The 27,442-nt window shown below is 32.7% G+C and overlaps 1 protein-coding gene across 2 annotated transcripts; it reads right to left on the bottom strand.

Annotated features, from left to right (window-relative positions):
• Positions 1–13: 13 nt before the first annotated feature.
• On the bottom strand, positions 14–10,326 carry LOC116140569 (putative lysine-specific demethylase JMJ16). 2 transcript variants are annotated; one of them, XM_031426182.1, is made up of 12 exons: positions 10,286–10,326; positions 7,951–8,265; positions 7,730–7,801; positions 7,315–7,392; positions 6,682–7,194; positions 6,300–6,524; positions 5,873–6,034; positions 4,466–4,834; positions 2,514–3,891; positions 2,310–2,413; positions 1,563–1,760; positions 14–712 (listed from the first exon to the last, which is right to left on the bottom strand). In XM_031426182.1, exons 2-12 carry the CDS (start codon positions 8,260–8,262, stop codon positions 389–391), a joined length of 3,735 nt encoding a protein of 1,244 aa, XP_031282042.1. In that variant the 5' UTR covers positions 8,263–8,265; positions 10,286–10,326; the 3' UTR covers positions 14–388. The 2 variants fall into 2 exon arrangements, with proteins under 2 accessions (XP_031282042.1, XP_031282041.1); XM_031426181.1 differs by lacking the exon at positions 10,286–10,326 and adding an exon at positions 9,660–10,124.
• Between the last annotated feature and the right edge of the window lie 17,116 nt (positions 10,327–27,442).

Here is a 27,442-nt window from a genome sequence, read left to right as displayed (position 1 = left end):
AGCACCCATGCCATGGAGAAATTTAGAAGGAATTTATATTAATTGTTACAAGAAAGATCCATAGGCATTTTCAACTCAAGTTTTATAGAGTTAAAAAGTAGAAACTGTTAGACTTGAAATGTATACCCCGGCTAGACACCGCGTACCGTACACCATATTAACTCTAAAAAAAAAAAAAAAAAAAATGGGGGGTATCCACTGGATGAATTTCCAGGAAAAAAAATTCCATACACTATTTTCTCGCTTTTTTTTTTCTTTATCTATTAAAAATAAAAAGAAAAAAAATGATGAATGAGAAATGTGGGTGCATGTGCAAAGTGAAAGAAAGAACTGGGGAATTTACAGAAGTCAAAACTGCCATGGTATGGTTTTGATCCGAAATAATGAATCAGCTAGGACGATTGTGAATCTCTTCGTTAAGAAGTTGAGTTACCAAGAAGCGATCAGCTGCTGGCCTATTTTCATTTAAAATGCTATTAAGTGAGTGTAGTTCTGCAGCAGTTGCCTTCTTAAAAAGGCCTCTGACAATTGAATCAGCTCCAACCGGCAAGAGATGGCTCCCAGGTGAATCCCGATTATTTTGTTCCCCAGATGCCCTATCTAAGTTACTGCAATTTTGAAAAGGTTGTCGAATCTGCATTTGAGCCCGGGAGTAGGGCCGGGAATCCCAATACTCCATACAAACTCGATTATGGTCCATTGCCTCTATGGCCTGTTAAAAGAAATGAAAATTGAACCAAGTATCATATTTAATGAACATATCTCTCATAAAGTAAGAAAACTAATGAGCCATGAAATCATAGGATACAGAAATGCTTGAGCCATAGGAGGGCAAAGATGTTTGAAAGGAAGAGAAGAAAAAACAAATGAAGATTATGACAATTTTAATAGTGCTTCAAAGATACAAATTTTCATTTCACAAAGTTCGTAATAGTGGAATAACAAAGAGGAAGAAAACAATGTAGAACACTTCGTAAAGAGTCTTAAGTGATTCATGGCAGCAATAATACTCCAACCCAATTGTTTGAAAAAGAAAAGTCAACAGATCACAATGAAGGAAACAAACCAACTTCCATTATCAATTGACTTTCTGTTCAAAAAGAAGCAGGCTGTGTTTTGTTTTTAGTAGGCTTTAAACTATTTCTTGAACCTCAACTTCTTACTCAAGCGAAAATAAAAAAGACAGAGAAATAATATCTCATGTGCAACTGTAAAACATGTATAGAGTTATAGCTAATATTGACATTCATAGCCTCTAACACAAGTAATAAAGTATTGGGTGATCTTGGCTTTCAGCATAAACATTGCATAGAAGCACCTAATAATACTTCAAGACTAACTATTGTTCTCATAATGTTATTTGTCAACCCTTGTCCAGCACTCCAAATTAGAGGTCCCATAATTATCCATCAGAAGGTTTTATTCAACCCCAGATGACCCAAAAGACAAAACCTAGAATACAATAAAAAAAGAGAATAGAAGAAGACGCACGCAAAAAGAATGTCAATCGCTCAAGTACTTGCATTTGATCATATTGTCATCAGTCCTAATGGCTAATTTACCTGCACAATTGCTGGAGAAGAAAACCCAAACATTTCAAAACCATCAAGACTCCCAGGAGGCTGTAAAGGAGGAAGGTTTGTCCTTCCCAATTTATGTTGCTTTGCTATCTCTTGATTCACTCTATCTCTCACCATTTCCCAGCATCTGGCAGCAGAAATATGAATGAATACCTCACTGGGACTTTGCTCCAAGGAAACCTGAAAATTAAATGAATATGTCATGCCTCCTTGATATCAATTTATTGATTTTCTGCAGTTTAGTGAGACTAAAAGAAGAAAAGGAAAAAAAGACACACTCATAATACTTATCCCTGAGAATACACTCTCTTAGGCTAACCAAATAGTGCAGCCTTAGTTTAAAGGAGCACATGATGATATAATTCAAATAACATAATGCTGAATTATTTGTGTCAAGAGGGTTGGACTGAAATTTGATAATCAAACTATTATGATTCTTCCTTTTCTATACAAGCAAAAAGAAGCTACATAGTAGCTATGTCAGCAAGCAAAACTGGACCTTGTTCAGTAATAGTTTAGCAGTTGAATACATCAGGAATCATTCATTTAATATCTCTATTGAGTTTCTTTTATGTAAAACCATCATCAGAAATCATACACACACTGGAAAAACTACTTCCCAAGACTTCTTGCAAGAACCTTGCAGAAGAGCAAGAGTAGAATGTATATGGCATAATACATAGCATGACATAAAAGTAATTTGGGGGAAGGGAAAAAAAAACTAATTACCATAAAGAGCGGTCCGTTGCGTCCTGCATCAAGAATTTCTGAAACATAGTAACACATATTTGTTGGATCTAGAATACTTATGTACCTAACCCGGCTCCTAAATCCTGCATCAAGTAAAATAAAGTCCATAAGTACTTTTCTTCTTCATGTAGTTGACCATCTCTCTCAAAATTAATCATCTCTATAAAGAATCCATATGCTGACCTTTGGGAAATATTGCCTGGCTGTTACACCATAATTTTCCAGAAAGCACAACGCCATATTCCAGGGCTTCAACATTGCAGTTGATTCTCCGCACAACCTTTGCAATACGAGGACCTTTCTGGCGGAAATATCTGTCTATATTATTTTGAGAGCAAGATGGATTTCCTGTATTAGTTCTCATATTGCTCACTAAATTTGAGGTGGAATTTGTTCCCAACTTTTCATGAGTATCCTCATTGTTAGACTTTCCATTATCACATGCTGGAAGATGCTGAAGGTTACTCCCAACATTTGCCACATTATGACAACTGGTCTCCCCACTAATTGTGGAACCTGAAAGAATTCTACCAGATTCTTCATGTGTAGAGCCTACAGGACAGGGAACTTCTGGTGGATTAGATGCCAACAATGTTCCACCATCTGGATGATGTTCATCTTTCACTTGCACAGTATTAGATGAATAATTAATCCTTTGTACATCAGATACCGAACGCAAATCCTTTTGACTTGTTAATGCAGCATCAGTTACTGGGGAAAACAAGACTGGACCTTTATCATGATTGCATGTGCTCGCTTTATCTTCAGAAGAAGCCAATCGCTTAGAATGTTCTACATCTTTTACAGAACTTCCTGTAGATCTTTTTGAAACTGGCTCTTTTGGTTCGTCACCTTCATCGTCGCTAAGAAGTATAACAGTATTATTTCCGAAAACCGAAGGCTTATTTAATAAAGATTTCTGGTCAGATTGATCTGCATTATATGACATATCTTCTTGAGAGAACTGACAAACAGGATGTCTTAGACTGGAAGCCAAATGGATAGATTCTTCGGTCTTTATTTCAATTCCATGAGAAGATTTGTCAGATGTAGACGATGTTTTCATGTCTTTCAAAGGCAAGATAGCTTCTGATGGATTATTATTTTGTTGAAATGACATTAAACCAAATATCCTAGCTTCTGATGGCTGGGATTTCACCTCTTTATGTTCCTTGCTATCAATGGAATGAGATAAATTATCAACTTGCATATTGTCTCTGGAGAAATATGAACTCAGGGCCAGTCCAAGATCTAGTCTTGCCCATCTGTAAACTGCACTTAATTTCCCTTCCAATGCCTCAACAAGGATGTTCAATTCACTGATGTCATAACGAAAGAGGAAAAATTTGGCACCCCAAGCACATGAGCAGAAATTCTTTGCATGATTCAAACAGGCATATTTATCAGAGGAACAACGACAACCCACCGCAGACAGGTGCAAGTCGAAAAGGCATACGCTGCATTCCCTCTCACTAGTGGCATCAAAATTACGGTCCATTTTCATTGCTGGTGAAGAACTGCAAAAATATTCCCTCCTCACACGCTCCATTTCTACACGGGTCTAAACAGCAGAAATAAACAAAATCAAGAGAGTAAAGTGATATGTAGGTGTGCATATTTGTCTGTGAAGTGTATGCTTTTGGAAGTAAAAGATTTAGTAAGTCCAGAGTTAATATTCCAGGTTTTTATGTGAAAATCATAAAAACAATTCGACAAATTAAACTAATATGTAAAAACAGTGAAGCCACCTTAACCTATCAGAGCCAAAATTAAGCTGCCAAATGATATCTTGATTTTCATCCACCACTTAATTAATACACTGTTATGCATTTACAGTAATATATATTTGATGAGTAGTGCCACTGTATCCCAAATTTTCCATCTCAAAAGATAATTCTTCCTATGGGCACTGATTTGTAAATGATAAAATGATTTGTAAATGATAATTTTCTTAGAGGTAACTCTGTGTTTGCTGTTACTCTAGATATCTTGCTCGGAGTTACTTTTAGCATTGGCATACTGGCTTTAAAAAGTTCCAAATTTCTACTTAGTTCTTTCACAAGTATTATTTCAACTATAATATATCTGATATAAATAAGTCCAATCAAGAAAAGAATAAGAGAGGCAAAGTTGACCTTAAGTGCTCTTGCCAAGATTCCATCCTTTCCACACAAATCTTTCCACCTTAGGTTATCCAAATTATTCTTCTTCAGTAAATTAAGCTCCCAATGAGCTCTTACAGCTTCCCTTGCAGCCCCAAGCAAAAGTTTATCATGGGAGATGGAAGTTTTACGCCCCTGCTCACGGTATAGCTCTATAGCAATCTGCCCATGGGGCAACCAGTCAACAGGAGCTACATTTACTGCCTCCGCACAATTGAAGCCGCAGTTGAATCCTGAATGATATGCTCGAGGGAAGGTCAGAACAAATTCTCCAGCGTTCTGAACACAGCGATAGACAGGCACTCCTTCAGATTTCAGTATGGAGGGGGAAAGCTGTGTGACCTGCATGAAAGAACAAGTTCAGGCTGACATGCAATATAGAATCATATATATGAAGATAAATGACTGGGAAGCATAAAAAATTCCTAAGCTTATTTCTCAATTAGAGAATTCTCACTTGATGATTCAAAAATGGCAGGTAGTTTTTGGAGGCCATATTGCAAATCCTATTTCAGTTGGTTTGATTTACAGTCCTTAATTTTTATTATTTCAATTATTACGTATGATATATAAAGCAGACATTCTTGTAAGATTCAAATTTTTGTAGGACTACGACCCAAGGAAAGATTAATACTGTGATATTGATCAAAGGAATAGACCTCAAGTTTGTTTATCACCTAATTGGTGTTAACATGTAAAAGGGAGGTGGAGATCATTCAGCATTTATTTCTTTATCCATTGCTAAAAAACCATAGCCTAAACTTTTTAAGGCAATGAAACCCTTCTCGTTCAGCTTCCAGCATCTCACTTTTGATTCAGAAACATTATACCTTTGGTGGGATTGTAAGGCAAAAGTTTTATGGAGTTGTATATTGAAAGCAATGTTTTGAGTTATTATGCAAGAAAGCAAATAGCAGAATTTTCAAGTACCCTTTGAAGAGGGAGCTCATTTTCTAACAGACTAAATATAAGTACACACAAAAGCATCAGCAAAGAAAAGGGGGAGGAACAAGATAGATTAAAATGCACCACATATAAAGAAAAGAAAGAGGAACCAAATCATAAACCATAAAGAACTATAGCTAAGAGGAACAATGTCAATAGCATTTGCTGAAGACACATGAGAGACCAATTCCAAAATGAGTCTGCAACATGTACAACTAGGCATTTTAAAATTAGTAGGATTCAGCTTTCTATCCCCAACTAAACTAAATAAAATAAAAAACGACTTATGCCTTCCCAAATTACTCAACAAACATAAATGTGACAGAATGTTGTGCATGCAAGCATGCGTATATCATGCTTCTAGAAAATTAAATTCATTATTAGGCTTGATAGCACTAAAAAACATTGTGACATAGGACATGAATATTTACTTACTAGTTTATGAAGCAGGTCAGGCTGTTCTTCAAAAAGATCAGGCAAATGCTTTCTCATAGCCTCTTCCAATTTAAGGGCATTGTTTCCTGGAACACCATACCAAATTTTTGGAGCACCCCAATGCATGTAATTTAGTGAGTACAAGTGATGATCTTCGACATGCTGTTCTCCCACATGTAAACAAAAGGTACAACTAAACAATCAGCAACATTGAAATCTAGAACAGATTAACAAAATTATGGCTTCAGATTTAAGCAACCTTATATTTTGATGCAAACAAATAAATGAGTTAATTCATCAGGTAAATTTATTTTGGATGCAATAATCTGATTGAAAGTTGGAATTTGTCATGCTAGAGCATAAAAGTTTACAAAAGAAAAAACAACATTCATTTCATCCAATAGAAAAAAACTTTAGGCATTCTTACCCAACAAAAGGAGGAAAAACACATCCCTATATACAACCATGGCACAAGAACACCAGATATATCACCGCTTTCATAAGTGAGGACAGATCCAGGAAGCCGTGGAAAGTTATTCAAGTTCCAGCCTGATTTTATGTACCACTCATCTGAAGCAGAACCAACTTGAATAGGCATTTTAGGAAACCCACTACCAAAAACCCCAGTTTCCAAATCAGCCCCATATAGGACCTGCACAGGAAACAAGCACAACAATTAAGGGCTCAGTTTCACAAACTCTTTTGAGAAAAGATGATGAGATATCTGATAAGCAAAACAAGGACACAGCAAAGAAGCAAATCAATTAATAATTATAAACCAGAAAACCGTGACAACTCACACGTCATACCTCTATTTCTTCAGTTGCTTTCTCAACTATCCGCCAATATTCCCCCTCAATATTCTCCACTGATGGCTCCCGGTGCTCTTGAAGCATAGTTACGTTAACTCCCATATTTTGAATATCATTCCTATTGCTGCTAAAGTATTGGGCCTTGAAAAAATCTGCATATTTCTGAAATTTATTCAGAGTAAACTCTGGACCAGGTTCAAACCCAAATCTCTCATCACCAGATCCAGGGACATTGCCGCTATCAGTTCCACAATCCACAGCCATTTTCGTGCATCTACGCCTTTTTCTCCTAGTATGGTTTTGGAACTTTGACATCTTTCTCATTGAATGCCGATTCTGAAGTTTGTCAACCCTTTGCACACGGGTTGCAAATGTAGAACCCTCCCATTTATGTTTTTCTTTAAGTGGACAAGGAGGTTTCCAAGAGGGTGGGGGAACAATCCGACAAATTCCATATGGTTCAGCTTTTGGACGAATGCTAGCTATATATTTCAACGTATCTTCAAATTCCTGGAAAAAGGATAAAACCACTTCAGTAATCTAAATTCTGATGCCAGATTTCGCAAGAAGTAGGTAGAATGCCAGCTTTTGTATTCAAATAACTCAATTGCAGAAAGCAATAATAGAGACCTCTGCAGTAGGATAGAATACAGGAGCATCTTCAAGGACAGGCCTGCGAGCATCTTCTGGACGCCATCTTGCAATGACCTGTTCCATAAATCAATTACAGACTATAGAAGACGTAGGACAAGAAAGGGGACGCAATATATCAAAAACAACGTCAAGACTGCAAGGTTCAGCTACCCTTATGATCACCAGCCAAACAGCAATCATGGTACAAAACCAGCCCAATGAAAAATTGTCAAATACTTTGGAGCAATTCATAAGTAATTGCTTCTATTAATATATTGCACACAGACTGCCTTAGGTTGATGAGGCAATGATAATAAGATAGGAAAGAATAAAAGGGGATCTTAGTGGTGTAGCAATATTGATGAGCTAGACTGCATAAAAAGTATGTGGTACAGAAGTTTTAGAAAATAACCTTTTGGCAATCACTACACCCTGGACATCCACGGATAACACCCTTAGGAAGACAAGGCTTAACACTAAAATTCTGCATTAATAAACATTAAATATGTCACTATCAAGACATGTAGAACTCCAGAAATGAAAGTACAGGTTATATTGTTAAATTCAGGTTAAAAAAAAAAAAAAAAAATAGAAAACCAGAACTTTTAAGAGGAAAAATTCTAATAACATTACTTGACCAAGCTTCTCGGAATCAGGTTCATCATCTGAACTATGATCAAATTGCAAGTAGTTTATCCATGGTCTACGCCGAAGGGACCTCGTCTTCGCACCATCAGAATCACCAATATCAGTTTCTACCTGAACTTGCTGTGATCCAGAGGCACTTCCAGAAGCAGAGCAACTGCTTTTAATGTCACTATCATGTTTTTCATTATCTTGTACCTGTTTTAAGGTGAAAGATGCATATGACTCAAAACCTGGCGGAACTGATGGAACGTCATCATTCTCTTCTTTAACGCAAACTCTCATGAGTTCCGTCCCCATTTTCTGTAATATAAAGACAATAGGTCATATTATCAATAAATCACAATTTAAAGATGAAAGTGAATTATTTAAGTTAAAATCCAATACATAGAATAATGGCCCAACCAAAGGCTTATAACCTTGCAGTATAACAAAGTTTATGTACAACTCCATGGTAGCTAGTGCAAAATCTAATATCTTCAAAATTGCCAATAAAAAGATTATAATAGATGATTATGGTTAAAATTAGCTATCTAGTTCACAGTCTATACTAAATACATCATGCTACATTGTTATCTTCTACTGCACATAATTGATAATCCATGGACAACCATAATTTGGAAGAAAAAAAATGTATGATTTCAAAAGGTGTACAAACACTACAATATGCTTTGCTCTAACCAATAAGCAAATATTTGATAGACAAACTGATACTTGGCTCTATCCTAGAGCAGAAGGAAGGGGGAGGAGGGAGGGGGAGAGAGAGAGAGAGAGAGAGAGAGACAGAGAGAGAGAGCGCATAGCATTAATTTCATAAATTAACTTCATGAATAAGGATTGATACCTATTCCAGAATTTCTTCCCTCCCCACCCTGAGGTACTACCTCTTTTAAACAAAATACATACAAAGGTCTATTCCTTACAACTATAAACATCTGCAATGAAGCAGCAATCTGAAGAAAAATTTCAAGAGAAGGAAGATCCTAATTACTTATAGGTTTCTTCATCCAAAAGACCGATGGCATGTAAACCTGAATATAACCTTTCACATACTTCAGCATCTTCTGCCTTAAAGGGAAACATTAGAATGCTAATATCTACTTAGCCTAGAGATCATTTCAACCATCACCATTAAAATTTAACAACTCCATGCTCAATCATCACAACAAAATCTCACAGGTATCTTGTATTTCCCATTTTCAGCTTTACAACAGTAAACCATCACATAAACCATGAAAAGCAAAGTAATGTATTTAGTGTTAATAAATCAAATATTTTAATTATCATGCCAATTTAAAGGGCAGATTCACTATTCACCTATCTTCTGGGAATATCTATTTAATTCGATTTTTTGTCTTCTAAAATAAAGATTTGAATGAATATCCAAGATGTGTTTGCAGCTGAGTCCAGATTCACAATACAGATCACGCCCTTGATCTAAAAAATTCAACTAAATTCTTCCATCAGAAGACCTAATGCATAATCAATTTGACTGTAAACAAGTTTTTCATAAAACTCAAGTGAATTTCATCATCACATACATGCAAGATCAGCCAATCTAACCATAATAATTAATTTAAAAAACCCTAAAATTACAAATGCATCACTGAATACCCACTGAAATCAGGTAAAATTACATAAAAGGACAAAATTAACAAGAAATTAAGAAATCAAAAGAATACAAATTTTGGGCTTACAGGGTCCTGATCCAAGAGTCTGCAATTTTCAGTTTACTCAATCCAGCTCAAACTCCATTAAATACACCCAGAATTAGAATAAATTAACAAAATTAGGAAATTCAAAAAATCAACCTAGAAATATTAAACCTCAAACCCTTCTTTCAAAATCCAAGAAAAAAATCTAAAAATAATAATCAATCAGATTATTATCAGAATTCAGATCTAATCCTAACCCTAAACCAAAAACCCAGATGGTCTGAATAGCTACAGAAAAAGCTATGGCTTCAAAGGGGTACCCCACAAATCCACGTATGACAAACAAAACAATACCAACTTTCTAAATCAATCAAACAAACCCTAGAATTCTAGAACAAAATTTTGGGTCTTCAAAATCTCAAATACAAATCCCAATCAACTACACAAGGAAGATAAGGGCAAATCTGGAACAAAATTTGTGGGTCACTGCAATCAACAGAGTTTACAGCAAAAATTAAAATCTTAAAAAAAAAAAAAAAAGTTCTAGAAACTCCAGCCCTTAACCAAAAATAAAAATAAAAGGAATTTTGTAATCTTCTGTGTTTTTCTTTTTCTTATTTTTAATATTTTTTTAGGTTTAGAAACTTAGAATAGAAATAAATATTTACCTTTTATCAAAGGGCAGGCTACCTGTCTTACTGCCTTAATTATGTCCCCAGTTTTCTGTTTTATGGAAAAGTCAAAATCATATGTTAGTAGAAAAGGGCAAATTTGGTGATAAAAAAAAATTAATGTAAAAATATTTAAAATGTTTAGAGAAAGAGAAATTGAAAAAAACGTGAGATATTGAAATTACCCGGAGGATTGGGTTGGGTGGATTGGTTTGGTTTGGTTTGGTTTTGTAATTTAAAAATCGTTGTTGCGTGAAGGAAAGAGCGTGGCGTGGAGTGATTTGTAGAGAGTGGAGTAATGGGATAATTTAGTAAAAGTGGGGAATTAAATATCTATTTCTACGGGCGGCCCCGCCCCATGGATTTGGATTTGTATTTGTAATTAGGCTGTTTCCTCTTTTTCTTGTCAAGGATGCGTGTTGCGTGTGAGCTCTCTTTCTTTTTTCTTTTTTCGGTGATTGTGCTCAAACACATTTTCTAATTTATCATCCACCACTATATATATATATATATATATATATACATGGAAGTTATTCAAACCTATTTATATATACCTCGATTAATCTTTAAAGATCTTAAAATTAACGATTAGATAAATCTTTCAGTAATCATTACTATCAATAATCGAAGAAAATCGAACTAAAAATCTCTTGAATTATGTAGTGATAGAAGTTGTTCGAACCTGTTTATATACACCTTGATTAATCTTTAGAGATCTTAAAATTAACGATTAGATAAATTTTCTAGTGACCATCCCTATCAGTAATCGAAGGAAATCGAACTCAAGATTTTTTGAATAATATATCTAAGAATCTCTATCACTTTATCTGACCACCCAAAGATGGTTACACCGTTTATATTCTTATATTTTCTTATTTTAATATAACAGTTGTCTTGTCGTATATTTTAAGAAAATATATTACAATACTAAAAGAATAAATATTAATTTATGTTGATGTTATTATATACAAAAGGCAAAAAAATAATTTTTAAAAAATTGCAATACCTTTTGCTTTCTAATATTCTTAAGGTATCATTAATCTAATAATTAATATTCTTTATGAACCGTATTGAAATTAAAATTGTTTAGATTTTTTTGGCCATGTTTATAGACGGTATGAAATGTTAGTGTCGGCTAAGACATGTTACACGTCTCTATGTGTTATCTTCGATTTCAATTTAAATTCATGTGATATTTATTAACATATAAACTGAGTTGGTATATAAATGATGTGGTACGTTGCATAGTATAAATTATTTGAGACGAAAAATATTGAATAAAATTTGTGATGTGTAAGACTTTGTAATTAAGTTTCGATTTTTGAAGAAAGTATTAGGTATACAATCCCATGTGAATAGATTATGCCACTAGGTAAATTGATGTGAAAAACCATTGAATTTTGTTATCTTACATGATTTAGAAATTTCATGTGTATCTTATGCATAGGATAATAAGCTATTTATTGCATATTTTCTCACAATATTATTATTATTATTATTATTTTTAAACAGGGTGTTCGGGTCAACTTGCATGCACCTTAACTAATCCCTACAAATGCGTTTTTTTTTTTTTTTTTTTTTATGATTGAGGGTATCGGGTCAGCTTGTACACACCTCAACTAGTTCTTTGAGATCCTAAAACTATCGACCGGATAAAAGCTCCTTGTAGCTGCACTTACAATATCATTTTTTTATGAGTAGGGTATCATGCCAGCTTACATACACATCAACTAATCCCTTGAGACCCTAAAATTATCGACCAAATAAGAACTCTAGCGACCTCCCCTATTAGTAATCGAGGTGAATCAAACTCATAACCTCTTGAGTAATATAGCAAAAAATCCTAGTTGACCACTCGACCACCAGAAAGTATGTATATGACATGATGTGAAATGTACTATTTGTTATGTGTACAAATGATATGCATGTTTCAGCGGCCTAAAGAATACTACAGATCTTATTGTGTTATCTTCAATTTCGATCTAAAAAAAGGTATGATTCAGTTAAATAACGAGTTAATGTACAAATAATGTGATTATGTCATGTAGCATATATGTCATTTTGGGAGAGAGAAATTAAATAAAACTTGTGACGTGTTGTATTACGTAATTATCATTCAATTTCGAATAAGAGTTAGGTGTACAAACATTATTATCAATATAGCTATTGATAAGTAATTATCAATCTACTTTTTTTTTTTTTTTTTTTTGGGTATAGGGGAGTGTCTGGACCAGCTTACATGCATCTCAACTAATCTTTCGGAGATTTAAAGTTAACGGTCAAATAAGCTTCCAGTGACTATCTCTTGTTAGTGAATGTAGAGATTCGAACTTAAGATCTCTTGAGTAATACACCTAAAAGTCTCAAACGAACTGTTAAACTATCTAGAGGTAGTTATTTTTCTTTATGTTTTGATAAAAGGATTTGGGTACCTTATCCTAAAATTATAATTCTATTATAATATATAATCCTAGAAAAATACTTATTTTTTATAAATTTTGTAATTTGTCAAAAATTGTAACCTATTTACCCTATCATTCTAAATGTCTCGTATAAATTAGGGGAATGTTGGTAATTAATATATCCATTTATTGCCTCAAAATTAGGAAGAAGATTTGATTGGAACAATTAGAAGATTGGGGATGTCAAATTTCATGATAATTAAATGAAAATTATACTCATAAAATTTATTAAAAAATAAATAAATTAAATATGTTACATATAATATATAATCACATGACATATGGAGGAAGTATTGGTGTTTAAATTAGCAAGGTAACTTTGGGTGATCAAGTGATTCAATAGAGACTCTTGGGTGTATTACTCAAGAAGTCATAAGTTTGAGTCCCTTTTCAGTTGCTAATAGGGATAGCCATTAGAACTCTTATTCGGTTGATAGTTTTAGAGTTTCGTGGATTGATTGAGGTGCGTAAGCTGACTCAGACACTCCAAATCATTAAAAAAAAAAAAAAGAAAAAAAAAAGTTGTTATAGGGGGGTTAGGCTCTTTATTTATCACAATTTAATAAGTCTAGGTCTCTTTAGCCCTCCTCCTCGTGAAATAATAAATTTATAGTTGGCCAAAATTTTTCAACATTAACTATGTCTTTTAATAAGTTTGAAATAATTGCTTAAATTATTTATATTGTATTAATTGCATTTAAGAATTTTGAGCATTTTAATTAACTTTTTTCTGGGTTGTTTAACAGAATTTTATTTTCGAGTGAGCTAACAAAAATTTTATTAACAAGTGTTTGATAAATTAAAAATTAAAAATATTTATAAGAACGAACATATTTTTTATTTATTTATAAAATCAATATAATTTTAGAATTTATAAAATTAAAATAATTTTCTCTAAAATTTGAATTCGACCATGGTTGCTCGTTGGGCTCCAATATATATATATATATTATGATCAGAGGTGTTTGAGTCAGCTTTAGCGTATCTCAACTAATCCTTCGAGACTTTAGAACTATCCCTGAGACCCTAGAACTATCGATTGGGTAAGAGTTCAGTGGTTACTCCTATTAGCAACTGAGGAGGAAATCGAACTCATGACCTCTTGAGTAATACACCTAAAAGTTTCTATCAAACCACTCGACTATCTTGAGGTAGTTGGCTCTAATATTGTTTCTTAAACTTATTTCATATGTGGTATAATGTTCAAAAGCTATTCTTATTTTTAAATTGTGAAATATAAGAGAATTTTCAATGGTAGTATTCGATATTTAAATTAGGTTTTAAAATTGTATATGAAAGCTGTTTTTGTTTTAATATTTTAATTCTGAGAGGAATTTTATTTTTAATAATATTCAACATTTGACTTGTGCAATGTATCACGTGTGTCGTGTACATAAATCTATTGGATGAAGATGAATTACAAAAGCATTTTAAATGTTCAAATTCTGAATGGTTTATCCAACCACCCATGAATCAGGAAAATTAAATTTCATCCCAAAAGTTTGGGCTAATTAAAATTTGAGTTTAGTAGAATTTTTTAGTAACATTGTAGTCCTTATCTATAAGATGAAAATACCCTCACACAATTTAATAAAAAGGAAATTTCATCAACAAGCAGGAATCATATTGTTGCTACAAAATTCTACTAAACCCAAGGCTCGAGGACGAAAATTAATTTTCGTTGCTAGCATCCCATGATTAAGATATAGAGTTAACGATTTTTTCCCACCAAAATAATGACTAATTACACTTTTCTACCCAAAAAGTTTCAAAATACAATTTTACTACCCAAACATTATATTCCGATAATTATTTCTGTTAAACACAATGATATTCATTGTAATAACAAAAATACCCTTCTCTCTTCTTCTTCTCTTCTCTTCTCTTCTCTTCTCTTCTAAGCCTCCATTGTGGCCAAAACCACCACTTGCCAAATTAGGTCAGATTTGGCCTGATTCTGGCACCACTGCAACCCTTCGACACTTCCATCAAACTATTCACATCACCCACACCAAAACCCCTCTCGCTCTCACATCGGTGCACCCTCCAATTGTCGGCCGCGATTTCCCATCTTCAAAGCTAGATTCCAGTCGATTTTTCCATCAAAAATCACCAATGCCACCACCATTCGAACCCCCATCATCTCCTCAACAAAACCCATCCACCCATTGACTGTCCCTAGTCACTGTTTGTAGTCCAAGAACCGTACTTGCCATCTCGCGACAGTTGCGTTTTATGACACCAACAGTTGCTTGTAGAGTTGGTTTGATAAAAAGATTAGTGGGAGATTGCTGTGTGTATTGAGAAGTGTTGAATTGGTTGAGTTTGTAGGTGAATTTTCTAGTTTTTCCCCCTTCCCCAACCTTCACCGCAACTTCCAAACCTTGGCACACACCATCTGCTCGACAATTTGCCCTAACCAAAACTCAGACCTCACCAAACAACACCACCCCACCTGCTCAACCATTTGTCACAGCCAACCTTCTCCCACTCTTTCAACCTCAGACCTCCCCTCTTCAAAACCCCTCAAACCTTGACACTTGGTTACTCGTTGGTCGTTGGCCATGAATCGCCGCCCTCCTTCGTTGTTTGTTGTGGAATTTTAAATTTTGATGCAAAATGTTAATTGACCATCATGCCTTTACTCATAACAGACTTTTGACCATCTTACACTTTTTCACAACAAAATTTACTAACGAATTTGAGTTGTAGGTAATAAAGTTGTATTTTGTAACTTTTTGGGTGGGAAAGTATCGTTAGGCCATTATTTAGGTGGGAAAAAGTCGTTTGCTCTTAAAATATATTGCTCATGAAAAATGCATTTTACAAAATTTCCGTTGTTCTTTATTATTTAATCATTTTAATTCAACTTTTTTAAAACTTAACAAAGAAAAAGACATCCCTTTGATATTTAGGCCAATTTGGTGTCTTCCACATGTGATTATAAGTAGTATTATGCATGGTTGTTAGTATCCTACGATACGCGATACATATCCTATGATACGATTTGATACGAGTCGTCAACGATACGTATCAGAGAGTGTATCCTAAACTATTCGATACGTTGATATGTATCCTACGATACGATACGTATCTATTTGTATCCTTAAAAATATTGATACAAATCGATACGATTTTATTAATTTGGGCCAAAGGTCCAAAAAAAAATTTCAAGTCGAATCTGGCTTATCAAACCCGGTTCACTATAACCTGCCCAAATTTATCCATTATGCATAGAGAAAGAGAAAAGGAAGATCTGTTGCCCATTTTGCATGATAATAATAACATAAGTGGAGTTATAGATATTAACATTGATCTTGGAAAGGATATGAATGGTTGAGAGGAAATGATATAAATTCGTAATTTTGTGATTAATTTTGATTACGTAATAGCATAATTTAAAGTCAATAATACCACAAAATTTGTTAATTAATTATGGGGATGATATTAATTTTTAGAAAAAATTTATTATTTTATTATTTTTTTTGAAAAAGGCGTATCCTGCGATACGATACGATACGATATGCGATACACGATTCGAAAAATTAGGTTTTCAATGCACGATACAATACACTATTTGACAACCATGGTATTATGTACTTGAGAACTATCAGGTGATAAAAAAAAAAAAATTTAAAAATTAGAACATGTTATAATTTAGTAGTGCTATTCAGTAATAATTCAGGAAGGATAAAGTGGAGAAAGTAAAATAAAAGGGATGAAAGTGAGAGAAGTGAGAGTTGTGAGAGATATAATATGCTTTCTAAAATCTTGGATGAGTGAAGAATGAAAGGGATTGGGGAGGAGAGGGAGGGGGGTGTAGGTATTTATAACTAGGCCTGCAATCGAATTGAACACGAATGAACAGGCCCGTTCGAAAATCATTTGATAAGCATGTTCGATTGTTCGTGTTCGAGCTCGAATGAACACAGGATGTAGGTATTTATAACTAGGCCTGCAATCGAACCGAACACGAATGAACAGGCCCGTTCGAAAATCGTTTGATAAGTATGTTTGATTGTTCATGTTCGAACTCGAACGAACACAGGATGTGTGTTCGTGTTCGTTCGATTAACAAAAAGCTCGTTCGTGTTCGTTCGATTAACTCGTAAATACCTGTTCGAATAACTCGTTCATGTTCGTTCGACTAACTCGTAAATATATGTTCGAATAACTCGTTCGATAACTTGTAAATACATGTTCGAATAACTCGTTCGAATACATGTTCGAATAAAAAATATACACTAACTTTTCAATTCATGCTATAAAAAACAAACATACAACAATTTATAATTCATACCCATTTAATTCAACATTTGAAAATAAACAAACTCTCTATTTATATTTATATTTTAAATAAATCAATAAAAACTAAGTAAATTAAAATAACTAACCATCATAAATAATAAAACTTCAAAATAAATTAAACAGAATAATAAATCATTCAAAACAAATTGTGGGTTTCGACTTTGGACTTTGGATTTTCAAAACATATATATATATATATATATATAATTGTGTATGTACAAAATTATTATCATACATATATTAAACATAAATTAAATATGTTATGAAATTACCAAAATTATATGTTATCATATATTTATTATCATTGCATAAATTATCATAAATATTTTAAGAAAAATGCTATCCGATAAGTGCTAGTCTTACAAAGACAAATACAAAGGGGGCATACAAAGACAATTCCTACCATTGATCTTCATGATTTCTCTCTCTCTCTCTTTCTCTTTTTCCGCTTTTTCTTTGTTTTTTCTATCCTTACAAAGACTTATACAAAGTGAAGGAAAAAACGGAAAAAGAGAAAGAGAGAGAGAGAGAGAAATCATGAAGATCAAGGGTAGGGATTGTCTTTGTATGCCCCTTTTGTATTTGTCTTTGTAAAACTAGCACTTCTTATATTTTAAATGTTTACATATATATTTTGTATCAACACCCATAAATTCATAGTGAAATGAGGGTCTATTATAATATATAATCAATACATATGTATGATTAATTTGTTATATATAATGTGTAATTGTGTATAGACAAAATTATTATTATACATATATTAATCATAGGTTAAATATGTTATGAAATTACCAAAATTATAGGTTATCATATATTTATTATCATAAATATTTTAAATGTTTACATATATATTTTGTATCAACACCCATAAATTTATAATGGAATGAAAATCTATTGTAATATATGATCAATACATATGTGTGGATTAATTTGTTATTATATATATATATATATTATATATATATATATATATATCTATATATATAGTATCATTACTATCTACATATATATTTTGTATCAACACCTATAAATTCATAATTGTATGAGGGTTTATTATAATATATGATCAATACAAATGTGTGATTAATTTAAGTTTAATTAAACTATTATATTATTAAATTTGATATGTTATACATCACTTGATTATACAATATGTTATGTTTATCAATTTACCATACTATATTTATTATTTATTAATTGACATACTATCTTATAATATTTAATTATTGATTACATTTGGAAAAAAAAAATGAAGCTATTATGTTATTGGATTTATTATATTATATATCACTTGATTATACAATCTATTATGTTATTAAATTTATCATGCTATGTATTATAATAATTTATTACTTTTGAATTAAAATGCTATATACTTATATATTTAATTATTGATGACATTTGGAAAAAAAATAAAATCCAAACATATTATATATATAAAAAAAACAAAAGTATCATAATATTTTATTATTGATTACCATTAAAAAAAATTCATCCAAACTAAATCAAACACAATATAAAAATGAAAACAAAAATTATAATAATGCATAACATGTTTTTTGAACATAAACGAACGAACAATTGAACGATTGTTCGCGAACGGATGGATTAGTCGAACGTATAATGTTCGCGAACATAATCGAACGAACAACCCCTGTTCGAACTCGATCAAACATATTATTGAACTGTTCGCGAACATTATCGAACAGTAATCGAACAAACAATGAGTTGTTTGCGAACTGTTCGGTTCGCTTGTAGCCCTATTTATAACCAATAGAGCCCCCCAATTTAACCGACTGAAAGGTTACCTCCACCACCAGGTAATGGTGGAGGTTCACCTTTTTATAATACTCCTCCTTGGACATCCACCATTTACAAATAATTGTATTTACCCTTACTCGAGAAAAACCCAGTGGGAAAAAACCTAAGTAAAGAAATACAACTCTACAATGAAGTTGGACGTATTTCATACTGCCTCATTAAAAACCTTGTCAGGAAAACCCAATGGGACAAAACCTGAACAAGGAAAAAGCAGTACAGTGCATATATGTCCAGTACAATAAACTTTTCTAAAGAAAAAAAACTCCCCCTAATCGATGCTTCTTTTGATCAATGCTCCCCCTCATAATGGTAGAATTAATTTAGTAACTTATTGATCCGCCGCATACCGATCTTACACACTAACTTTTCAAATGTTGATGTCAGTAAGGCCTTAGTGAATAAATCTGCAAGATTATCAATGGCGCAAATTTGTTTGAAATCAATCTCTCGATTTTGCTGGAGTTTGTGTGTGTAAAAGAATTTTGGTGATATACTTGGTTATGTCTCCTTTGATATATCCTCCATTGACTTGAGCAATACATACTGCATTGTCTTCATTTATAATTGTGGGAGCATCTGAGGTACATGACAATTTGCATGTACTTTCAATATGATAGATGACATATCTTAACCATATGCATTCTTAGCTGGCTTCGTGAAGCGCAAGTGTCTCGGAGTGGTTGGAGGAAGTGGCAACCAATGCTTGTTTTGTTGAGCGCCATGATATTGCAGTACCATTATAAGTGAAAACATATCCCGTCTGCGAGTGCGCTTTATGAGGATTAGAAAGGTACTCAACATCTTTATAGCCAACTAATTTAGGATCATTATTAGACTTCCTTGGATAAAATAATCCCAAGTCTTTTGTTCCACTAAGGTAATGAAAGACAGTTTGATCCAATTCCAATGTCGGCGAGTTGGTGCAGAGCTAAATCTTGCCAATAGATTCACTGCAAATATTATGTCTGGTCTTGTACATTGTGCCAAATATAATAATGTGCTTATTGCATTTAGATACGGTACTTCAAGACCAAGTATCTTTTCATCGTCTTCTTTAGGACGAAATGATCTTTTTTAGGATCAAGAGACTAAACTACCATTGGGGTACTTAAGGGGTGAGATTTATCCACATTAAATTGCTTAAGGATCTTTGCAGTATAATTTGATGGATGGAGCAAAATTCCATCTGAACAATGCTCGATCTGCAGGCCGAGACAAAACTTTGTTTTCCCGAGATCGTTCATTTTAAATTCTTTTTAAGTATTCAGCAACTTTTTTGACCTCTTCAGGAGCTCTATTAAGTTCATGTCATCGATATATACTGCCACAATTGCAAATCCTAGTTTTGACCTTTCTATAAAGACATAGGGGCATACAGGATCATTGATGTATCCTTCCTTCATCAGATATTCACTGAGATGATTATACCACATTTGTCTTGATTGTTTCAACCCATATAACGATCTTTGCAATTTTATTGAATACATGTTCCTTTTATTTACTTCTGACACTTGAATCCTTCAGAGATTTTCATATATATATAAGTATCTAGTGTACCATACAAATACGCAGTGACAACGTCCATGAGACGCATATCAAGTCATTTTGAGACTGATAAACTAATCAAGTATTGAAATGTGATTGCATCCATCATTGGTGAATACGTCTCATTAAAGTCAATTCTAGGTCTCTGCAGGAAACCTTGAGCCACTAGTCTGGCATTATACCTAGCAATCTCATTTTTCTCATTTCGTTTCCTTGTGAATACCCACTTATATCCTATGGGTTTCATGTTTTCAAGCATTTGGATTACAGGTCCAAATACATTACATTTTGCTAGTGAGGTTAATTCTGCTTGAATTGCCTCTTCCCATTTTGGCTAGTCATGTTTCTTTTGACATTCATCAACAGAACGTGGCTCAAACTCATCATTCATAATTTCAGTAGCTACTGCATATGAAAATATGTTATCGACAATAGTTGTCTCACAATTCCAGATTTCTCTATAGTAAGCATAGTTTATAGAAATTTATTCAATTATATGTTCTTGTATTCCTTCAGAGATTTCTTCCTCTTTAGGGGCTTCTGTCCTTTCAGGGACTATTAACTTTTTTGGAGTTAGTTTAGAAGATGTAGAATTGTCAATTATTCCAGTATTGTTAATATTGACATCGATTTGATTATGTGCTTTTCATTTCCTAGGAATAGTATTCTTGGCTCCAATAGGCCTACCATGCTTCTGGCGTGTAACAAATGAATTGATTATTGCTCGTATGGATTATTCATTGGTAACATCAATCCTTGCTAGTGTATTGACAACAGGAGTATATGATCTCGTTATTTTCACTGGATCTATAAATGCATCAGGCATTTGGTTGGCATATTTTGCAAATGTGTTATTCTTTGCACTTCAATTTCAGATTGAGATGTGCAAGGATCTAAATGAGACATAGAATTCACTTTTTAGGAAAGCTCAGGCCTTACTTAAGGAGGCTTCTTTTTCCCTAAAGATAGAAATGTTGTCTCATCAAAATGACAATCCGCAAAATGTGTGGTAAACAGATCGCCCGTTAAGGGCTCAAGATATCTGATGATAGAAGTTGAGTTATAGCTAACATATATTCCCAAATGATGTTGGGGTCCCATTTTGGTGGGTTAAGGGGGTTGCAATTGGAACTTGCACAACACAACCAAAAGTTCTTAAATGGGATAAATTAGGCTGATACCCAAATACAAGTTGTATTGGGGAGTATTGATGATATGCAGTGGGTCTTAGGTGAATTAACACCGCAGCATGTAAAATAGCATGAGCCTAGGCAGAAGTTGGTAATTGCATACATAATAGCAAAGTTCTTGCAATTGATTGGATACATTTTATAAATGACTCTGTCATACCATTCTGGGTATGTACATGTGGTGCTGGGTGCTCAACATCAATTCCCATTGCTGTACAATAATTATCAAACGTCTTTGAGGTAAACTCACCATCATTGTCTAGACGGATCGCTTTAATTGGGTAATCTGGAAAGTGTGCATGTAATCTGATAATTTGTGCCATCAATCTAGCGAAGACAACATTATGGGTAGATAGTAGACAAACATGTCACTATCATGCCGATGTGTCAATTAGTATCATAAAGTAGCAAAAAGGTCCACTTGATGGATGAATAGGTCCACATATGTCCCCTTGAATTCTTTGTAAAAATGATGGGGATTCTACACCAACTTTAGTGATGGATGACTTAAGTGCCAATTTGCATTGTGAGCAAGCAATACAAGCATTCTCATTAAGTGATAGAATCTTCAGGTTCTTTAATGGGTGTCCATGTGAGTTTTCTATGATCCTACGCATCATAATAGATCCTGGGTGACCAAGACGGCCGTGCCAAATTTTAAAAAGTTTAGGATCAGTGAACTTCTGGTTCATAACTGCATAGACTTCAACATTCTTCAGGAATGTGTAATATAACCTTGATGAGAAAGTAGGGAGTTCCTCTAGTACATGCTTCTAGCGTGAAATATTAGTAGTGATGCATAGAAACTCTCCATCATTTTCACTTAAAGTTTCAATATGGTATCTATTGAGTCGTATATCTTTGAAACTAAGCAAATTTCTTCTGGATTTGCGATAATATAAAGCATCATAAATACTTAATTTAATTTCACTTGGTAACACGAGTGTTGCTCTTCCAGAGCCTTCAATTATGTTTGCAGATCCTGATATGGTATTTATTTTAGTCTCGGTAAAGGTCAAACCTAAGAAATATTTTCTATCTCAAAGGATGGTGTGCGTTGTTGCATTATCTACTATACAAATGTCTACTATTACTAGATATCGATGTCTCAATTCGAAGAAATTTACATAAGTAATGATGTTTACAGACTTCATCTTTATGATATGGAACTTTAGGTCCAAGTTTTGTCTCTGCTTTACAAACTTTATGATTGTAATTAGTATTTAGAACTTCAAGTTCTAAAATGATATTTATTTATGGAACTTCAAGTTCATTTATTAAATATAATATGGAAGCATAATTGCTAACATTGGTTCTTGAAAATATAATAAAAACATACCTAACCATAAAGATTGTATGTAATAAGAATAAATAGATCTATCCATGAAGGCGATATTCAATAATAATAAATAGATCCAATCATAGAGGCGGAATTTAATAATAATAAATAGATCTGACCATAGAGACAGAATTTAACAATAATAAGTAGATCCTAATATAGAGGCGAAATTTAACAATAGTAAATAGATCTGACCATAGAGACGGAATTTAACAATAACAAATAAATTCGAACATGGAGGCGAAATTTAATAGTAATAAATAAATCTGACCATGGAGGCGGAATTTAACAGTAATAAATAAATCCGTCCATGGAGGCAGAATTTAATAGTAATAGATAAATCCGACCATGGAGGTGGAGTTTAACAGTAATAAATAAATCTGTCAATGGAGGTGGAATTTAACAGTATAAATAAATCCGACCATAAAGGCAGAAACAAGGATTAAATAACACTTGTAGGGTGAAAATACGTACTTTCGGTAGGCATGCACCATTACACTTGTTAAGCTTTTTGTGCTGATAACGTGTTATAATTTAGTAGTGCTATTCAGTAATAATTCAGGAAGGATAAAGTGGAGAAAGTAAAATAAAAGGGATGAAAGTGAGAGAAGTGAGAGTTGTGAGAGATGTACAAAATTTCGTTGTTCTTTATTTAATCATTTTAATTCAACTTTTTTAAAACTTAACTAAGAAAAAGACATCCCTTTGATATTTAGGCCAATTTGGTGTCTTCCACATGTGATTATAAGTAGTATTATGCATGGTTGTTAGTTCCTACGATACGCGATACATACCTATGATACGATTTGATACGAGTCGTCAACGATACGTATCAGAGAGGTATCCTAAACTATTCGATACGTTGATAGTATCCTACGATACGATACGTATCTATTTGTATCCTTAAAATATTGATACAAATCGATACGATTTTATTAATTTGGGCCAAAGGTCCAAAAAAAAATTTCAAGTCGAATCTGGCTTATCAAAACGGTCACTATAACCTGCCCAAATTTTACATTATGATAGAGAAAGAGAAAAGGAAGATCTGTTGCCCATTTTGCATGATAATAATAACATAAGTGGAGTTATAGATATTAACATTGATCTTGGAAAGGATATGAATGGTTGAGAGGAAATGATATAAATTCGTAATTTTGTGTTAATTTTGATTACGTAATAGCATAATTTAAAGTCAATAATACCACAAAATTGTTAATTAATTATGGGGATGATATTAATTTAGAAAAAATTTATTATTTTATTTTTTTTTGAAAAAGGCGTATCCTGCGTACGATACGATACGATAGCGATAACGATTCGAAAAATTAGGTTTTCAAGCACGATACAATACACTATTTGACAACCATGGTATTATGTACTTGAGAACTATCAGGTGATAAAAAAAAAAAAATTTAAAAATTAGAACATGTTATAATTTAGTAGTGCTATTCAGTAATAATTCAGGAAGGATAAGTGGAGAAAGTAAAATAAAAGGGATGAAAGTGAGAGAAGTGAGAGTTGTGGAGATATAATATGCTTTCTAAAATCTGGATGAGTGAAGAATGAAAGGGATTGGGGAGGAGAGGGAGGGGGGTGTAGGTATTTATAACTAGGCCTGCAATCGAATTGAACACGAATGAACAGGCCCGTTCGAAAATCATTTGATAGCATGTTCGATTGTCGTGTTCGAGCTCGAATGAACACAGGATGTAGGTATTTATAACTAGGCCTGCAATCGAACCGAACACGAATGAACAGGCCCGTTCGAAAATGTTTGATAAGTATGTTTGATTGTTCATGTTCGAACTCGAACGAACACAGGATGTGTGTTCGTGTTCGTTCGATTAACAAAAAGCTCGTTCGTGTTCGTTCGATTAACTCGTAAATACTGTTCGAATAACTCGTTCATGTTCGTTTGACTAACTCGTAAATATATGTTCGAATAACTGTTCGATAACTTGTAAATACATGTTCGAATAATCGTCGAATACATGTTCGAATAAAAAATATACACTAACTTTTCAATTCATGCTATAAAAACAAACATACAACAATTTATAATTCATACCCATTAATTCAACATTTGAAAATAAACAAACTCTCTATTTATATATATTTAAATAAATCAATAAAAACTAAGTAAATTAAAATAACTAACCATCATAAATAATAAAACTTCAAAAAAAATTAAACGAATAATAAATCATTCAAACAAATTGTGGGTTTCGACTTGGACTTTGGATTTTCAAAACATATATTATATATATATATAAATTGTGTATGTACAAAATTATTATCATACATATATTAAACATAAATTAAATATGTTATGAAATTACCAAAATTATATGTTATCATATATTTATTATCATTGCATAAATTATCAAAATTTTTAAGAAAAATGCTATCCGATAAGTGCTAGTCTTACAAAGACAAATACAAAGGGGGCATACAAAGACAATTCCTACCATTGATCTCATGATTTCTCTCTCTCTCTCTTTCTCTTTTTCCGCTTTTTCTTTGTTTTTTCTATCCTTACAAAGACTTATACAAAGGAAGGAAAAAACGGAAAAGAGAAAGAGAGAGAGAGAGAGAAATCATGAAGATCAAGGGTAGGGATTGTCTTTGTATGCCCCTTTTGTATTTGTCTTGTTAAAACTAGCACTTCTTATATTTAAATGTTTACTATATATTTTGTACAACACCCATAAATTCATAGTGAAATGAGGGTCATTAAATTATACAATACAATGTATGATAATTTGTTATATATAATGTGTATGTGTATAGACAAAATTATTATTATACATATATTAATCATAGGTTAAATATGTTATGAATTACCAAAATTATAGGTTATCATATTATTATCATAAATATTTTAAATGTTTACATATATTTGTATCAACACCCATAAATTTTAATGGAATGAAAATCTATTGTATATATGATCAATACATATGTGTGATTAATTTGTTATATATATATATATATATATATATATATATATATATATATATATAGTATCATTACTATCTACTATATATTTTGTATCAACACCTATAAATTCATAATTGTATGAGGGTTTATTATATATATGATCAATACAATGTGTGATTAATTTAAGTTTAATTAAACTATTATATTATTAAATTTGATATGTTATACATCACTTGATTATACAATATGTTATGTTTATCAATTTACCATACTATATTTTATTTATTAATTGACATACTATCTTAAATATTAATTATTGATTACATTTGGAAAAAAAAAATGAAGCTATTATGTTATGGATTATTATATATATATCACTTGATTATACAATCTATTATGTATTAAATTTATCATGCTATGTATTAATAATTTATTACTTTTGAATTAAAATGCTATTACTATATATTTAATATGATGACATTTGGAAAAAAAATAAATCCAAACATATTAATATATAAAAAAAACAAAAGTACATATATTTTATTATGATTACCATTAAAAAAATTCATCCAAACTAAATCAAACACAATAAAAAATGAAAACAAAATTATAATAATGCATAACATGTTTTTGAACATAACGAACGAAATTGAACGATTGTTCGCGAACGGATGGATTGTCGAACGTATAATGTTCGCGAACATAATCGAACGAACAACCTGTTCGAACTCGATCAACATATTATTGAACTGTTCGCGAACATTATCGAACAGTAATCGAACAAACAATGAGTTGTTTGCGAACTTTCGTTGCTTGTAGCCCTATTTATAACCAAAGAGCCCCCCAATTAACCGACTGAAAGGTTACCTCCACCACCAGGTAATGGTGGAGGTTCACCTTTTATAATACTCCTTGGACATCCACATTTACAAATATTGTATACCCTTACTCGAGAAAAACCCAGTGGGAAAAAAACCTAAGTAAAGAAATACAACTCTACAATGAAGTTGGACGTTTCATACTGCCTCATTAAAAACCTTGTAGGAAAACCAATGGGACAAAACTGAACAAGGAAAAAGCAGTACCTGCATATATGTCCAGTACAATAAACTTTTCTAAAGAAAAAACTCCCCCTAATCGATTCTTTTGATCAATGCTCCCCCTCATATGGTAGAAATTAATAGTAACTTATTGATCGCCCGCATACCGATCTTACACACTAACTTTTCAAATGTTGATGTCAGTAGGCCTTTGAATAAATCTGCAAGTTATCAATGGCGCAAATGTTTGAAATCAATCTCGATTTTTGCTGGATGTGTGTGTAAAAGAATTTTGTGATATACTTGGTTATGTCTCCTTTGATATATCCTCCATTGACTTGAGCAATACATACTGCATTGTCTTCATTATTAATTGTGGGAGCATCGAGGTACATGACAATTTGCATGTACTTTAATATGATAGATGACATATCTTAACCATATGCATTCTTAGCTGGCTCGTGAAGCGCAAGTGTCTGGAGTGGTTGGAGGAAGTGGCAACC

Source organism: Pistacia vera, unplaced genomic scaffold (genome assembly GCF_008641045.1).
Source record: "Pistacia vera cultivar Batoury unplaced genomic scaffold, PisVer_v2 Contig374, whole genome shotgun sequence".
In the NCBI taxonomy this organism is placed as follows: Eukaryota; Viridiplantae; Streptophyta; class Magnoliopsida; order Sapindales; family Anacardiaceae; genus Pistacia; species Pistacia vera.
This window is presented reverse-complemented; position numbering and strand designations above follow the sequence as displayed.

Excerpts from the sequence above, each read along its gene's own strand:
- LOC116140569 (XM_031426182.1), bottom strand. The coding sequence starts at position 8,262 with ATGGGGACGGAACTCATGAGAGTTTGCGTTAAAGAAGAGAATGATGAC. Across the intron at positions 7,393-7,729 it reads GGTGTAGTGATTGCCAAAAG|GTCATTGCAAGATGGCGTCC; the intron begins GTTATTTTCTAA and ends TTTATGGAACAG. Across the intron at positions 4,835-5,872 it reads CTGACCTGCTTCATAAACTA|GTCACACAGCTTTCCCCCTC; the intron begins GTAAGTAAATAT and ends TCTTTCATGCAG.